Genomic DNA, 18,406 nt, shown 5'->3' on the forward strand with positions numbered 1-18,406 from the left:
CCTAATAACCCCGCCCCTCCCGCCGCTAACTGGCTGGTTCTTTAACAATGGTCCTGTTCCAGACAAGTTTTCATTGGTTGCACGGTGACTTTCAGGTGAGTGGCCGCAATTCTTCCCCTTGCTCTTATTGGCTGCATGTGGCAGGTTGGGAGTTGTATGTCTGCAAAAGGCTCCGTGCCTGTGAAAGGCAGTTTCTTCAGATGGAGGGATTGTTGCTGAAATGGACAAATTACCTGTCAGGTATATATATATGGCACTCATTTCTAATTCGTACCTGCTTGTAGCATCACACTGACACAGGTCTAGTCACAAATATATCAGCCAATCAGCAGGGACTATTTACTGGTATCATCTTATTCTTTACTGTTGCTTACTGCGCCTGGGCAAAATGTGTGCATTTTATTACATATCGGGTTAAAGTCTTATGGAGCCAGTTGGGTTGGTCCAGGCTGTGAGAGGTGGAATAGAAATCAGGTAGCAATTACTTGAGTTTTTCAACATGCAAAGATTTATTAGAGGGTTGCTAGACAAACTGGCTCAGATTTCTTAAGATATTAAAAAAAAATTCTTGACCTCTTCTCTGTGTTTTTTTTCCCTTGGAAAAAAAGTTTTTCCAAGCAGTTAGTAGGAGTGACTGTGATATTCACTGAAGAACCCAACAAGTAAACCCCTTTCTGTCCTAGCAGCCGAAATAGTGCAATCAAGGTGAAAAGTAATAAAAAAGCTTTGGGGAAATATTATCTCCATGCAAATTGTGGCAACTTGATATTTACCCCCATATCATTTTACTCAGGGGAAAAAAGTGATAGAAAAAGAATCCGACCTTAAACTTAAATGTTTTTCTTGACCTTTTTTAAATCAGCTCCGTTATACTGTAAGTATATTTCTCCTGGTGTGAAACAATTTTCAGTAGTGATGGGCAAAATGTTTTGCCAGGCATGGATACGGAGCGATTTTCCACATTTCGCCATTGGCGGATTGTTTTGCGAAACGGATGAAAAAAATTTGCAGAGGAAAAATTTGTTGTGTGTCCAAAAATTGTCAAAAGAATCAATGTGTGGGCGAAAGTTTTTTTTGATGCACAACATTTTTGCCATTTTTCTAATTTTTTTGCCGTTTCGCTAATCTTTTGGCGAAACAGGACAGATTTGCTCATCACTAATTTTCAGCAATTTTCAACTTGATGTTTTGATAGAATGCCGGAAGTTTAGCTGCAGTTTTGCGATTAACTATAATAACTAATCCCACATCATAGTACACAAACATTTTTTGGGAAAAAACCCTTGAGGCAAATGGGACAGAAGCTTTATGGAAGGAGAACAAAAGTCTAACTGAAGAAGTAGGGCAGAAAGGTTGTACAAGATGTTTTTTTTGCTTCTGTACCAGCCCAAGGCACCCACAGCAGGGAAGATCTGTGCCCCCAAAGATGCCCCAGTAGCCCCCCATCTTCTTTCCTGCTGATTCCCTGCACATGCTCTGTGCTGCTGTCACTTACTGAGCTTAGGGACCAACTCACAATTTATTGTATATAGAATATAAATGTCACCATATAAGGCGGATGAGTAATTATTACAGGCAATTAGCATCAGAATTTAAAAATCTGCTTATATGACAGGCAAACTTCAATTTCTGCTTGACAATTTGCACCAACCCCTAAGCTCAGCTTCTCAACAGCTGCCCAGTAAGCACAATATATGTGCCCAGTTTAGTGCAACCATACTTGTTACTTCAGTGCAACTAATGCACCAGATGCTCATGTAATGTAAACCTAATGCTTACACAGTATTGCTTAATGCATGATTTGCTCTGATACACACATAGCGGACTTCCCAGTCACAGTATGTACCATGTTAGGCTGCATGGATTTGTAAACACCCACAATACTCTTTTGAAGACTTTCCCTTTATATATGCCTTTGAGCTAATGCATCTTTATAACTACACCTTTATAGCTCTGGGCTTTTGGATTTCCAACTACAGCACTATCAGCATTCAGATTGTAAGCTCTTTTCTTGTTAGGAGGGCTTTCGGATGCCTCAGTTGTAATCCAAATTGTTCTTGCAGAAACATACCCTAGTGTGTGCATAGATGAATGTAAAAATTTAACTTAAATTGTGTAGATTAAAAAAAGTTATTTGCAGATGTAATTGCTATCCAGCAGTATCTGGCTGTTTACGTTTTCTGCCCTTTAGGGTAAAGACAGGCAGCGATAGGTTGCCCCCATTTAAAAAAAAAAAAACTTGTTGCAGCGACTAATTACCCAGTCAACATAGGCATGCATATTTATTATCCTTGTGCACGAGCCCCAAAATGGGGCTTGCTACTTCAGAAACCTTTATGGAGCCCAGTGTTGCACTGACACAAATCACAGATGTGTGGCTGTGCCTTTAGTGTTATTACATACTGTATATATTCATACTTAATTGCAATGTGCTCCATGTTGCTCCGTCATTATTCAGACCCGGAGAAATTGATCAGTTGTTTTTATCACTTACATGATAATTAAGGAAACATTAGGTATGTGATTTAATTCTTGGACCATGGAGAAGGCAGCTCCTTTCTTTCCCCCTAAGGTGGCTTAAATGGTGACTTGAGGTAGTGTTTTCCTTTTGTATTTCATTTTCAAAATACTTGCTGTTCATTGTAGCCTCTAAACCAGTTTAGAATTACTCCTGAGTCTTTTTTACCTGGACACACCTGCAGGATTGCATACCATATGGGGTGTATTTAGTCCCTCCCTGAAATTAAACAAAGCACCTTATCGGGAAGTGCATTCTTAAAATGTTGATTTGTGTATTTAAAGATACTCGAGTAATACAACCGACTGAACCTTAAGGAGAGGTAGTCCGCCAGCTTGCAGCTGCTGAACTACGATTCTATGTATGATGATTCTAATATGCTCGGTTATCGCCTTTATAACCTAAGAATCACATACTGCCACTGAAAATATTGCCTTCTGAGAATTTGATTGTAAGATTTTCTCCACTGTTCCAGTAAAGAAATGTTGGAGATTTCTCCCCAGATATATGGTTGGGTGCTTTCCGCCATGTTGTGAATCCAATATATGGTGTCACTAGAGGACTCTATATATCTAGAGACTTTAAAGCACTGAGTAACTGAAGGTCACAATTCTGTTTTTGGGATTACTACATTTTGTTCTGTTGTCTTCCCCACACACAGGCTGGAAGCCACGTTACTTTGTGCTGGACAGTGGTATCCTGTCATACTATGACTCCCCGGAGGATGTTGGGAAAGTAAGCAAAGGCAGCATCAAGATGGCCGTGTGTGAGATCAGAGGTAACGCACTTCCACCACCATCACCCATCTTTCTACATTCTCAAGGTGTCCTCGGCCTCCCTTGCTCCAGAAATCTCCTCCTTATCATGGCTACCTGCTGGTGGTGCCATATAGGAGATTTCCTGGTTCTTGATACTTCTGTATCTAACTTGGTAGTGCCATTGTGTTTTCAGACTTTGGCAGCTCTTTGGTTCCAAAGTGAATGGCATTTTTTTCCCCAGTGCAGAAATTTGTTTGTAAATTAGATTCAAACTGGTCTATTCAGTTTCTTCAGATCCGGATTATCCTGTGTGGCAACTGCAGAATTAGTTTGCCTGAGCATTGCTGGTTACAAATAGCCTCCAGCCAGGGTGTAACTATAGAGGAAGCAGACTCTGGGATTGTTGGGGGGCCCAGGGGGTACAGGAGGCCCATTGTAGCAAAGACACATAAGCAGTTCCAATGTATGTTTAAGGAAATTTATTTTATTTGCAAGATTCAGAGTGGCCCTAAATTGCTTTTACTATGGGGCCCCACTAATTGCACCACTGGCCTCTGACTTTTTATCTGATGCTTTATCACATCTTTTATAAGATAGCAATTACAATTGTTCAGCAAAGCAAGTAGTGGGAAGCCTGTATTGTGACAGGTGCATACGACTTTGCCCTCTTCTTTGGAACAATACATTGCTGGGGCCCACAACATTATAAATCTCCATCTCCAGGCATCATAAAATATTTATCAATGGAGTGCACTTCAGTGAAATTACACTTTTGAATAAAAGCCATACTGTAAGGGACAGATTTATCAAAATGTGAGTTTAGAGCTTTATAAATAAAAACTTCACCACATTCTATTTATCCCTATGGAATTTTTAGAAACATATTTATCAATGGGTGAATGTTGGAACTCACCATTTGATAAATACGCTTCTAAAAATCCCATAGGAATGAATAGAACATAGGTGAGTTTTATTTATTAAGCGCTAAACTCACATTTTGATAAATCTGTCCCTAAGTCTGTGGGGCTTAACCAGACACTAATGGGTGCATGATCGAGCCAGGAGTTACCCATAATGACAGGGAGTAGACATGGGGAAGTTTGCTCAGAGCCCATACAGAAAGGGGACATATGGCTAGCAGACAGGCAGGGACATTCAGCTGTAGGGGCCTCACTAATCCTTGTTTCATATTCAGAGAAATAATTTGAACCAGGAATAGTGGTACAAAATATATAACCCCGTTATTTTTTCTTTTCCTTTGACCACAGTGAATCCCTCTGATAATAGCCGGATGGACCTTATCATCCCAAATGAGCAGTATTTCTATTTGCGAGCAGAGAATGCAGCAGAACGCCAGAAGTGGCTGGTAGCACTAGGATCTGCCAAAGCCTGCATTGGGGACAGTGCAACAGAGAGGCCAAAAGGTAAGGGCCCATGCTGGAAAATATTATCTGTTTAGAAGTGTGGTATGTTTTCTGTAAATCCTCAAAGAATACACCCAATTTAGTAAAGTTTATATATATATATATATATATATATAATATAGTGTGCTAACACAGTTTAATTAGACAATTTATAAAAGAGATCAAAGTTAAAGACAAAAATCTTTACCTAAAACAGGTGTTGACCTGGGTGTATATACTAGTACACATACAGTGGAGATCACATAAATATACACACTCACCGATGACAAAATTTGGTTCGGGTGCTTGGAGCCCCGAACCCGTAGCCCAAGGGAGCAAACTCAAATCTCTGAAGAAAGCAGCTCGCAAAGCACCATGGTCAGCCACAAAATGGATAAAACTTGAACTTTATTTACATTCTTAAAAATCCAGAACGCCTGATGCATTTCGTGCATACCCGCACTTAATCATAGGCATGTTTTCTGTAAAACCCGTGGCAAATGGTTATTTGGTATTTAACTACATATTTGCAGGATCTGTGGGAGATACCACATTGCTTTTCTGCCAAGATATTAAATTATCATGAAAATGGCATAGTGCTTTCTTGACTATACTAAAGCTATATTATACAGACAAAGCATTTCTCATTCATTTGCCACCCCTTGGTATCAAACTGTGTCATTGGGCGCAAGGTCTTCACACCAAGTGAGTTTATAATGGGGAAAGTATCCCAAATTGTGACACACGGGAGGTGAAAATATTGTAGAGTTTGGTCAAGAAATATGAATGGCCAGAGTGCAATAATTCATCCAGGGTGTGGGCTGATAGGCCAGATTGCAATACTGAATTGTAGGTCCCTTCAATTTCACCATGCCCTAAACATATATGCACCATATGTTGTTTTCTCTTTTTAAGAATGTGAATAAACATTGTGAGACTGGCCCCGTGGTGTAGAATTAAAATTGCTGGTGTGCCCTCCTGCTCACCAAACCATGCAGCCTTGTATGCCTTTACCATGGATATTCCCAATTCATGTATGGGGGTGTAGTGATATGAAGGGGAAAATAGATGAGTGTATGTAAAATGAATAAAGAAGGCAAATTGAAGAGAGGAGGAAAAACAGTTAGGCCCATGTGTGGAAACATCCCACAGGCAAGTCAGCATCTGCATGCAGAGTCCTGTAACTGCTACAGAAGCACCACAAGCTCATTATTTAGCTGAGTTTCTTCTATGGTGTTCAGGGTTATGTTTCCTTAGTTACAGCTATTATTCTTGCACAGGCTTAGACAACTTACAGTAATGTAGCCAGGCGAGCTGCTCCTAAATACACCTCAAGCCTGCATAACAATGCACATAGGTTTATAACATTAAACACAAGGCACAGACTACAGAGGAATTTGCTGTTTAATACTGTTCTCTCTGTGTGTCACTGCTGCTAGTAATTCTGCCATTTACAATGATATTATACCTGTTTAATAGGTTAAATTGCCAGTTAGTGTCCTTTAAAAAACTATTCTGTACGGGTGCATAGTTAGCAATAAATACAGGGCATCCTTGCTCCTTCTATAAGCTGAAGGGCATGCAAATTTTGGGGGGGCAAGCGCGGTTGCCAGTAGCAACCAATTAGCAATTCATTTAGATCAGTCTACTATCAGAAATAAAACAAATATTGTATTGGTTGTTATCGGCAAGCGCGCTTCTGCCATAAATTATGTGCATGCTGCCAAATAAGGACTCATTTTTTATGTTGATATTAATGCATGCACTGACTATCATTTTCTTTCCAAAGAGGATCTTTCTGGCAGTGAAACCCTCGGGAGGAAATTGTCTGAGCTGCGGGTATTTTGCAATTTTCTGATGCAGCAAATAAAAGAAATGCAAGGAGCAGTGGATCCAGATGGGCCTGGAGCCTCTCCTGATATAGAGGTAAAACAAATTTTCTATTTGTGACTTCTTTTTTTTTTTGTAATTTTACAGACTTGTTTTTGTCAATAAATACAATATGCTACAAATAAAATTATATAGGCACTTGAGCAATTTTACTTTTGGGGGATTTGTTAAACAATTGTCATAGGGTCCAGGGTTCACCTGTTCACTCTACAGAGAATAGGGTAATGTGGAAAATTGTGGCCAATAGTTTAAATAGGATGGTGGGAGCTGCAGGTAACAAATCCCTTACCCACAATAAGTATCATTCTGGGCTTGCTGCCCTAGGCCTGAGCCTTTGTGGCCTTTTAACAAATCTGGATCTCTACAGTGGGACCAGTACGATCTGGCCCATTATGGGCTATGCTGGATATTATTTCCCTAGTATTATGAATGTCCTGAGCTGTTACTGTAAACTGATGGACATTTCTTACGCCATGCCTATTTCTGTTATGTCATGATCTCATTTTAAAATATGTATTCTGTTTCTAAATATGCATGTTTTCTATCCATGTTTGTCTATAAATCCATTTTCATTTGTTGTACACTGTACAGAGGGATTTTTTTCCTTGGCATCTGACCAAGCAGGTTTACCTGGATTAGTGACTACAGAATAATCTGCACTATCTATCTAAGAGATTGAATGTGCAAGGCAAAGAAAATTCACATAGCACACACAGTAATGTCTTATGACTCAGCTGAAAAAATGTGTGCGTGTGTAGATGTATATTATTTTCATATCTTTCCTCATTACATTGTGAGATCCAATTACATTGAAGAAGCTACAGGTGTGTGTGTATGTATAATATAACAAAAAACCTGGGTGCTAGTACCAAAAAAAATGCACTGGAACAAGGACAGCACTCCTAGGCTTTAAAGAATTTAGAACAAAATGTAAATGCAAAAATACAAAGGATTATTACGCAACGTTTCATTCTCACACAGAAACCTGAAGTGAAAAACAAATCCTAGGAGTGCTGTTCTTGTTCCAGTGTGTATATAATATATAGATATAATTTACTTACTGACTGGCACACCCTATAAAAAGCTTTACAACTTTATTCTAAACACATTGTGCAGAATACTCCAAAGTTTCAGAACTCACTAGGACCTTTCTCAAGGACCGAAACTTTGTCACCCAAATCACTATATTTGTAAAGCCAGAGCAGCTGTAAATACAGCCCCAACACTAAGCACCAGAAGCCATTAGTCCCTGTAGGAGTAACCTGACTTCCAGTTTCTTAGGGAAGAGCCTGGCTTGTATTTTCGGGCAAAACAATGTGCCATTAGATCCTGGCACTTCTGCATGGTGTGGGGGTGTCTGCATCACTTTAGTAGAGATTATACCATAGCTTAGGAAACTTCTTGCAAATGATGGTTTATTTAGGTGGGGAAAGCCAAGAGGATATATTACAATAATGACCAAAAAGTTATCATATATTGGGAATTGTGTTTTCTGTAAAATGAGAGAAAATATGATATCACACTATTCATAAATAACTCCTATATTGGGGTATAATTCTTTAATGTGCAAAGCTGTGTCAGTAAGAGCTGTAACAATGCTATTACTGCTTGTAGAAAGTGCGAGCAGCCTGCTGTGCTTTGTATGGAACCTGTTCTCACATCTCCTCCTCATTAGAGGACTGCATGAACCACATCAGTACCACACAAGATGGGATTGCACAGGAGAAGCCTCCTCCAGTAACGCCTGCTGGCATCAAGCTTCCACGGGCACAGAAGGTATTTTATCAGGCATGAATGATGGTTTTAATCTCTGGGCCTACTGCTGCCATCTTGTGGCTGATTTGTACGTTCAGTTGGAACCTGCCAAAAATCATTCTGCAGCAAGAACAGGCAATAGGTGCCACTCCATTTATTGGGTAATTAGAATTCCCAGCATACCCATGACTAGAAAAGGTTATACTGGGTGAGTTAGTAACTTAGTACAGTTATGGGATCCGTTGTCCAGAAACCCGTTATCCAGAAAGCTCCAAATAACTGGAAGGCAATCTCCCATAGACACTTTTTTAAGAAAATCATTCTAAATTTAAAAATGATTTCCTTTTTCACTGTTAATAAAACAGCACCTTGTACTTGATCGTTCTTGGAGGCAAAGCTAGCCTATTGCGTTTCATTAATGTTTTTTAAGTAGACTTAAGTTATGGAGATCCAAAAAATCCTAGGTCCCAAGTTTTCTGAATAACATGACCCATCCCTGTGGCTGAAGAATAGTTATCCACTTGTCAGGGTTATACATAATTGTACTCATTGCTTACCCACTGTACTGTAAGCTCATGTACATTTGCTATGTGGACTTTATGACGATCATTTCATCCCTATATCTACCTCCCCTCATGTTACAGGAGAAAAATGCTGTGAACACGTCTCCTATGAGAACACCACAGAGGTAAGAACTAATGAAACATGGCTGGAAAGTGGTAGGCAATTCATGTAAAAGCTCTGGGTCACTGCACTAGGGGAAAGCTGCTTCCATGTCTGTAATATCCACTGATTTCCACCACGCAGCGTTGTGAGACACAGAAGGAACACATATGTATTATTATCTTTTAATGGAATATAGAATGCAATATAGACCTAAAAAATGGCTTCACATACAACTTTCCCCACTTATTAAAACTGCTAGAATGTACATGTGTACATATGTTTATATAGCGCTACCTGTGTCCCCAGCATTGTACTTTCAACACAATAATAGAGTTTAATAAATATAGACATACATTTACACTCTAAATACATATGATTCTTAAAAGAATGCTTAGCAAAACAGCATGTTTTTAAAGAGAGGTTTGCAGATTTTATAGTCTTGGGTACCCCTTTTTAATCTGACATTTGTCTGGGCCAAAAGAGAATGGCAGGCACTCACGAATCCCACAGACAGGCCGATTAAGAAAAATAGCGAGCTTTGTTAAGCAAACATAAGACCAAGAGCAGCCTTACATCTATCATGCACCCCAGCACTTAATCACAGGCTGACTAAACAGGGTACAATGTACAAAATATACCCTACCCCACTAATCACAGTTAGTCGGTCGTAAGCCAATTGGAGAGGAGGGGCTAGGGGGAGGATACAAAAAAAGAACAGGGTGCCTTCAGAGAGTTATTCATAGTAATAAGGCGCATCAAAATCACATCACTCATAATTCAGACCCATGGGTTGTCTGGTCCTCAATATAAAGAGCTATCTTACTAATTTATTTATTTAACATAGTTAATAAGCTCCCTCCCCAGTACAGGTATTTATTCCCTTTATGCTTGTTGTTACCATCAGAACAAAAGGAAAAATGTTCAGGGACATTAGCCCTTTTGTTTCATCTGATGTCCAATGCACACTCCCATATGTGTTCTTTAAGTGTTCTAGCAGTTTGATCCATGTACTGCATTTTATACTTTGTTCAAGTTAATAAATAAATCACATTTTTAAAATTGTAGTTGATATATTGTTTTATATGATATTCCTTGTTTGTTTGTAGATATAAAGGTTTTTGTTACTGACACACATGTGCAGGTTAAACACCTGGTAGAACCACACTCATACATGCCCTTACAGGTTAGCCATGTGGGAGGTGTAGATGGTACCAAGGAAATCATAGTGTGAGCTGAAATATTACCTACTGTTCTACTTCTTCATGTCACAGAGTTCATGGGGAATACATGAGTACAAAGATGAAATTTCCACTGTAGCACAGCTGAATGTACTTCTCCACACAATGCATCACCCACTATCCTTTATTAAACTAGATAGACTAGTAACAAGAGGTTGCAGATGGAAATCAACAAGGTTGCATAGACGTTCTCCCTGCGAAGATTGGGGGTCTGATACCTTGTATATTTTGGGTAAATGATGAAAAATGTCTGTTACGGGATGCCCAACACTAAAATATTCAGCAGTCTGGAGATCAAGTACACTTTCAGAAATGCCAGATTGAACAAGTTCAAAAACATTTTTTTAAATGAGAAATAGGATTACTAGGGAGAATTTCATAGGTATTGTTATCTGAATGCTTCTGGAATATAGTCTGATTTATCAAGTACAGGTATGGGACCTGTTATCCAAAATACTGGGGACCTGGGGTTTTCCTGATAAGAGATATCTCTTTCATTTGGATCTCCATACCTTATGTCTACTAAATAAAAACTTTTGCCCCCACCCCCTCTATATATGTGTCTTGTTTCTGTTTGCTGTGAGCCCATTTTTACTTTTCTGAAAAAGTTCCTTTTTTTTTTTTGTCTGGGAACTAGGGCTAGGCAGAAGAGTCACCTGCCTAGAGCGCAATGATGGGGGGTGCCAAGGAAGGTGCCTCTCCTTTCACTTACCAACAAAAGCGAATGGCACTCAGAGCTGCAAGGAAGGGAACAAGCCCTTTAAATATTTATTGCGGAAGTGCAACGTTTCGGGGCAAAATAACCCCTTTATCAAGCATACAAACCGGTAAAAGCATAAAGAATTTATACATATTCAGTAGCCACATCCCCCAAGTTCATTGGTAAATTGAATAAATACTTCAACCACAGTTGTGTTAAATTACAATAAAACAGCATAAACTAAAATGCAGCATAAAACAAAATGCATCAGTACATCAAATAAAGTGGATTTTAAACATAATATATCAAACAAAAGTGCATTCATATAACAAATAAAGTGCAACATATACATTGTATATCAAACACAGTGTACCAAAGATTAAGTGTGCAAGAAGGTGAACCATTTTCATCCCTGTTCCAAGTCCAGTCACATAACTGAGTAAGAACAATGTATCGCAGAAAAAAGTCCACAGGGTACTAAAAACATAAAGTGATACTTGTCAATTTAAAATGATACAAAATAAGCCCTAGTTAGAAACAATACTGATTACTTGCAAAAATCAAACCAGCACAGTTCAAAAGAACAAGATATCTTACCCTAACATGAGGGGAAAGGGTATCTATCCCTGGTGTGCATTCAGAAGGTTATTTATCTGTAATAAAAACATAAATGAATAATTAAGTTATATCTATAAAAAACAGGACATGTTAAATTCATCATTTAACCCTTTTGGATGGCGAGATTGTAAAAATCCAAAAACACTCTCTTTGAGATAATAGCTTCTTCTTTTCCTGGCCCTGTTTTGTATTTATTTTTTCTAAAATCTGCCACCTAACTTGCGCCACCTGATGGCCATGTGTAAAAAAATGTTTGGCAAGTAAAGTCTCCCTTTTCTTTTCAGTCTCCTTACTTTTCCCATTTTTCAAAACTTTCAGGGGGGATTTCACTTACCCCTAGTTCCATGCCCTCTACCGTATCACCCCCCTCCAGCGGCCCCAGCAACCCCCGTGTGCGTTCATAAGTTCACTCACTTGCGCACCCATGTGGGGGGTGCGGGCCATTCCAACTGGGTTGCCTAGGGTGCCGGTGCCTGGCTGGCTTGGCCCGGCGCTGAGCATTACAGATATATAAGATGTTTGTTTTTCCTATGGTTCCAGTTGAATCCTAAAGAGTAAATAAGCCATAATGGAACCTGTTATTGTTTCTTCACTGGGAATAATTTGGGCGAAGTTATAACGAATGCAAGCTTGCTATAGGTATAGTTAACTAAAGCAACCTGTCAGCAGGTAGCAGTCACTGCTTTTTAAAACATGAGATTAGTTGCTGTTGGATTGATAGATTTGGGCAAACGTTTGCACCTGTTACTACATTACGTCAGTAAGTAAAGGAAGTGACATAACTAGATATTCTGTCTTTCTAGTGACTACGAGGCTCCCAGACAGGTTGATGAAGTCACTGTATTGTGGAAACTGGAGGACATGGCGAGGCGGCCTCGTGCTAGAGGCAATGAAGGCCTATTGCCAAACAAAAACACTACTGGATAGGTAAGTGCCGATTGCATATAGCACATCCTTATTAAACAAGCTGTGGCCCCATTATGTGCTTTCCATGTCATAAGTTTTTATATTCTGGCTTCAAGAATCAGAAGAAGAAGAAGAGATTTTGCTCCAGGAGGGAATCATGCAATAAAAATGTTTGCACCTTTTCACGTAACCCATAGTGGAGAGCATTTACTGGTTGCTATGGGTTACTAGACCTGCACAATTATTGTAACATATATTCAATTACTTTAAAAGATTTGTACCAAAAACAGGCAGCAATAGGTAGAGTTTATAGGTGCCAATATCAGATATATCTGAAGAAGTCAGGGATGTTTGGAAAGATTAATTTTGACTATTCAGGGATCATCATTTTAAACATTAATTCACATTCTTGTTGTGTCCTGAAATTCCCTCTAACTGATGCCTGTCTGTACTTTCCTTTCCAGAAAAACATTTGGAAGAAGCCCAATAAAATTGTCCTGCAATAGCTATTTTTTTGTACAGAACATTTTTTATTATATTTTTCTACAGAAATTGTCTGACACAATTGAAGTTGGAATGTGGATGTACTTGCAATTTGCCTTTTTAGTGCAAGAAAAAAAAAAAACAACATTAGTAGATATTTCTTAATTAAAACAAGTACGTTCAGCAGAAGCTCTGCTCATTAAACTCATGTTGAACCAGGGGGTGTGATGTCCTTTAAGCATTTATTGTACAGATGTATACACTTGTATTTACACACATATGAGTGTGTATATGAGTGTGAGTGTGTATATGCGTGTGAGTGTGTGTGTATATATGAGTGAGAGTGTGTGAAACATTTCAATTTATATGGAATCTTTTGGAAGGAGTAAATACAAACATTCTGCAATACCACCTATACATTTGCTAGTTTTCTTGCCTTCAAGGACAATATTAATCATAAAACCTCATCTCACACACACACACACATATATATGAACACAACTTTGACCTTATTACTGTGGCACTTCCTGCAGATAAGCTACACTATGAATTTTTTATTGAATTACTATAAGGCTCATTTGTGAATGCAAGGGCTGTATGCCAGCAGAAATAACACATACAGATTACCAAGCGCTATGGTCAGGTTGTGAGGAGTATGTATAGGCACAAGTACCTTTGTGAATGGCATTTAAGCACATTGAAAATAGCACTTTATTTTGTACATGATAAATGAGCTTTGATACATGCAAGTCGGGATTGGAGTAAATCCTTGAATCATTCAGGTAGATTGAAACACTTATGATAACCCCCATTAATTATATTTATTGTCGGTAATATTAACCATTTGCTTAGCATAGCACTGGAAGCCATGGAAATGAATTATTATGATACATATAGCACATTTATTTTGTTACTAATCACCTGTAATATACTAACATAAGTGCAGCATGGCACCAATGTGGAATAGCAACCAAAGGTCGATTTTACGCAATTTTTAATTTGGTCTTCATTATTTAATTTTTATAGTTTTTGAATTATTTGCCTTCTTCCGACTCTTCCTAACTTTCAAATGGGGGTCACTGACCCCAGAGCCAAAACAACTATTGCTCTGTGAGGCAACAATTTTATTGTTACTTTTTATTACTTATTTTTATATTCAGGCCCTCTATTATGCACATTTCAGTCTTTCATTCAAACCACTCCCTGGTTGCTAAGGTAATTTATTCCCAGAAACACCAAAGAGAGAGCTGCTGAAGAAAAAGTGAAATAATTTAAAAACTACAAATAAAAAAAACGAAGGCCAATTGAGAATTGTCTCAGGATATTACTCTCTACGTCAGTGATCCCCAACCAGTGGCTCAGGGGCAACATGCTGCTCCCCAACCCCTTGGATGTTGCTCTTGGTCCCCCAAAACCAGGGAGTTATTTTTGAATTCCTGACTTGGGGGCAAGTTTTGGTTGAATAAAAACAAGATTTCCTACCAAATAAAGCCCCTGTAAGCTGATAGTGTGCATAGAGGCTGCCTAATAGCCAATCTTAGCCCTTATTTGGCTCCTCCATGAACTTTTATGATGCTTGTGTTGGGGACCCCTGCCCTACATCATGCTAAAACTTAACTCAAAGGTGAACAACCTCTTTAAAACCTGGGGTTTTGAAAAGCAAACTTTACATTATTCCTCTGACATTTTTAATGAAAAAAAAGTGCTGGCAGGGTCGACTTGCACAGCTGGTAACTATCATAACCTGGCAGTATGGGGGAGATGCCCAGGAATAAATATATATATATATATATATCATAGGGTATTGGAAGTTAATTCTTGAACAAGGTCTACAGAGCAGAATTAGTTGTACGGCTGCTCTTATAGGATTCCCCAGGCAGCCCCATTACTCTACTACTGTTACCTTTACTCCTCTCTCGCAGTCAGATGCTGCTTCTCAGTAGGACACTTGCACTTCTCATGCTACATGATGCTATATTAAGGAATAATAATGATGAATAATTGACAGTGTGAATGGGAAAATAGCTTTAAGCGTGGCCTTACTATGCTATGCTCTCTGAGGGGAAAGGCTTTTGTCCCCAGTGGGTGCTGAGCATAATTACCATACTGGAATATAGTTAATGATTGGCTATAAACAAAGATCTGATTTAAGGCTTCTTGTGATCTGCTTTATTCACTTTAATGATATTAATGCTTTACCGCTATTAATCTAAAACTTGCTGCCAAGTTGGGGATTGATGTCGTGCTGAGTGACTGAGAAGGATAGCCTTTAAGGCAGAACAGGGTTCATTGATGAACCCAAGTGCAAATGTGAAATGCTAGAATAGATGCAAACTTGAATGTGCATTGATGATATTAACCTTTGGGCTCATGAACTCTAAGGAACCCTGGAACAACTGCAGCCTGGATGTGGCAGTAATTCCAAGGTTCCTCTAATAGGGTGCATCCATGGATGCAAGTGACTTGTAGCAGGCAAATTAGAGGGTAATGCCATTACTGATTCAGTGTGCGGCGGAAGCATGTGTCACAATGCTTATGATGCTTACAATGATTTATTAACAGTGGGCTCTAATTTACAAATTATGGCAGAGGCTACCTGGCAGGCACCCATTATTACACTGAAATTCTAAAAAAAAAACTGCCCTGTAAATAACCTCTATTCTGTTCTATATTTTCATTTATTTGCAGTTGTAAGAATGCAATGCGTGGGTCCCTTTTGGCCCTCACATTAGTGATGTTAGTGTGGGTCGACCTGAAACCCTGGTGGGGTTTTAATTAGACTGAGGGTACTCTCCTCCTCTTCTCCTGATTATTCAATATTTTGGAAAGAGAGGTGCATGCAGGAGTATCATTCAGGGTGGGAAGACATGGGTATGGGCTGGTGCAGGTCCTACAGTGGCAACAAATTGCCAGGGTCAGGTGGGGTTTGAGTTTTTCTAGACCTGCACATTATAAGAAGGCTATACCACAGATATTTAAAAGGTTTTCATCAAGGTGGCCATGTGACAGAGCCTTGATGAGCCTTGCATAAAAGATCTGACCTAGTAAGAAACAAAATTGTATGATATGTATGATATGGGAAGTTATTGGTGGACAAAACTTGTATAAGGTACCTAACTGGTCTGCCATCTGGTGACATTTCAATCCAGGGCCTTGCTGCACTTTGCACCACTTGCTAGACTGAAAATGAGTGCAGTGCAGATTAAATGCAGTGGGCACAAGGCAGCCCTGAAACAGGTATAGACAGGGCTCATTAGCATTAGACCAATGGTTCTCAACCTGTGGGCCGTGACCCCTTAGGGGGTCAAACAACACTTTCATAGGGGTCACCTAAGACCATTGGAAAACACATATTTCCGATGATCTTAGGAATAATTTTATGGTTGGGGGTCACCACAATATAAGGAACTGTATTAAAGGGTCGCGGCATTAGGAAGGGTGAGAACAACTGCATTAGATTATAATCTGAAAGTGTATGGCCACCTTTACGCTAATGGCAGATGGGGAGATTTGTTGCCCACAAATCTGGGCTAGCACAGGTGACAAACCTCCCAAGAATGCTTTGCCACCGGCAATAAACTTAATAGTCAGGGGGAAAGCATATGCACAGATTATTTTTGTGAAGTCACCCAAAGTTTCCTCGAGAGGAAAATGAAGTACTGCGTATCTTTTCCCACCAGCAATAAGAAAGGATTTTGGTCACCTGCTGTAGCCCAGATCTAACTGTGGGCAACAGGCCATAAGCCTAAGGGCAAGGTCACATGGGGCGGACTGCCAACCTGCAGATAAGTACTGGTTTTTAATCCCCCTATGCTTAAAAAATCTTCAAGTATTCTCTGCACCTGGAAGCATTGAATCCGCCGGGTGCAGGCACACGCAGTCAGCATCCTCCAACAGGCGCCATCTCACTTTTGTTTGCGGATATCTGCGGTGTGTGTCTGGAACTGGGCAACTTCTATGCTGCATATGCTTTCCCACTGGCCATGGGCGACAAATCTCCTTGTCTGCCATAAGCCTTAGCTGAGGCAAAGTAAATAGTAAATAGAGTCAAACGTATAAACAACAGAGCTATATGCACAGTATACCCTGTTAAAGTTGTTAGACTTCTGCAACATAAATGGGCTAGTTTGTCGGTGGCAGAATGGAGTGTTGTTTAGGGCCATTTTATTAAATAGGCATTTGCTCAGAGCCCAACAGGATTGGGGGCTCACCATCAGACCTTTCATCTACTATGACATTTGACTGAAGCATCAGTCAAAAGATATGGCAGACCCTTTATATTTTATTAGGTATAAGAGCTCAATAAGAGCTTAATATTTTTTACTTTAATAAAAAAACATATTATTTACTTTTTAATAAAAGCCATTTTTTGACATTATGGTTTATCTGCTACCATTGCTGATGGTCCAGTGCGGTGTGCCTGGTCTTCATGTGCACTTTAGTAAGCACAGGCTATTTCTTTTCTCCTGCTTGAGGGTAGTCCTATTACAAATTACACCTGTGGGGGCCCACCAATGAGATCTTTGCCTTAGGCCCACTGGAACCTTAAAGCAGCCCTGGTGTTGTTAACAAGTGAAGTAGCCAGACGCAGGCAGAAAATACTGAACATATTTGAGTATATCCAATTGATAAATGAGTAAAACATGGAATGTGTAAACCCCACAGGTCTTGGTGTGTATGTAACTGGGGGAGGTAGTGGCAGTCAGAAAGTAAGCAGGTGTTGGTTATATAACTGGAAGGGGTTGTGGGGTTAAAAAAAACTAGAAACTGTGGTGGCATCTAGAAAAGATGACATGTGACCATGAATGGAGACATGGATAGAATGACATTTTTACATACAGTAGAGATATTCCTGACGGAGCATGAGCAGCGAGCGCTGTATCTTAGACTGAAATAGTCTCCTTTCTCTGCTAATCTATAACTTCTTATATCCAACTCTCTGCTGTATCCTTGCTGAGCATTTGACAGTGTCATGAAGAAAATACATAGGAACAAGAAGCTAATACACACACATAGCAGCACTCTGTTTTAGACAATGCAGATCAATAAAAATAATTTTCTTATTGCATATAAACTAACAAGCAGGCATGAGTGCCTAATGCAAAAGCTCTTACTCGGCTGAAAAATACTGTCAACAAAGGGGAAGATTATATACACCCCTCTGACATTTCAGAATAGTTGATATAATTGAAAATATTAACTCTCAATAAACCAATGTATGGAACACATAGAATGCAAAGGTATATGATACAGTACTTTAGCTTAAGTCTGACCAAAGGCCAACCAGTCTTAACTGCTTAAAATAAAGGAAGTTTTTGTGCTGCCCTCCAATGCCAATCCCAGCTGTATCTCATGGCTCTGAAGACCTTACATTCCCTCTGCCATTCCCCAGTAATGCCCACTATGTTACTTGGGGCAAATCTCTTATGCGGGATGCACCCTTGCCTAAAAAGTCCTTGTATCCAAGTGCA

General features: G+C 39.4%; 1 protein-coding gene across 1 annotated transcript; it reads left to right on the plus strand.

Annotated features, from left to right (window-relative positions):
- Positions 1–47: 47 nt before the first annotated feature.
- LOC100486185 (pleckstrin homology domain-containing family A member 3-like) lies at positions 48–13,155 on the plus strand. The gene is made up of 8 exons (XM_002936639.4): positions 48–240; positions 3,180–3,296; positions 4,545–4,700; positions 6,469–6,605; positions 8,184–8,345; positions 8,969–9,012; positions 12,350–12,473; positions 12,917–13,155. The coding sequence occupies exons 1-7, from the start codon at positions 48–50 to the stop codon at positions 12,471–12,473; spliced, it is 933 nt and encodes a 310-aa protein (XP_002936685.1). The 3' UTR covers positions 12,917–13,155.
- Positions 13,156–18,406: the final 5,251 nt, after the last annotated feature.

The sequence above is a fragment of the Xenopus tropicalis genome, chromosome 2 (genome assembly GCF_000004195.4).
Source record: "Xenopus tropicalis strain Nigerian chromosome 2, UCB_Xtro_10.0, whole genome shotgun sequence".
NCBI lineage: Eukaryota > Metazoa > Chordata > Amphibia > Anura > Pipidae > Xenopus > Xenopus tropicalis.

Coding starts and splice junctions, on each gene's coding strand:
- LOC100486185 (XM_002936639.4), top strand. CDS start 48: ATGGTCCTGTTCCAGACAAGTTTTCATTGGTTGCACGGTGACTTTCAG. Junction 3,297..4,544: donor GGCCGTGTGTGAGATCAGAG/GTAACGCACTTC, acceptor CTTTGACCACAG/TGAATCCCTCTGATAATAGC. Junction 4,701..6,468: donor TGCAACAGAGAGGCCAAAAG/GTAAGGGCCCAT, acceptor TTCTTTCCAAAG/AGGATCTTTCTGGCAGTGAA.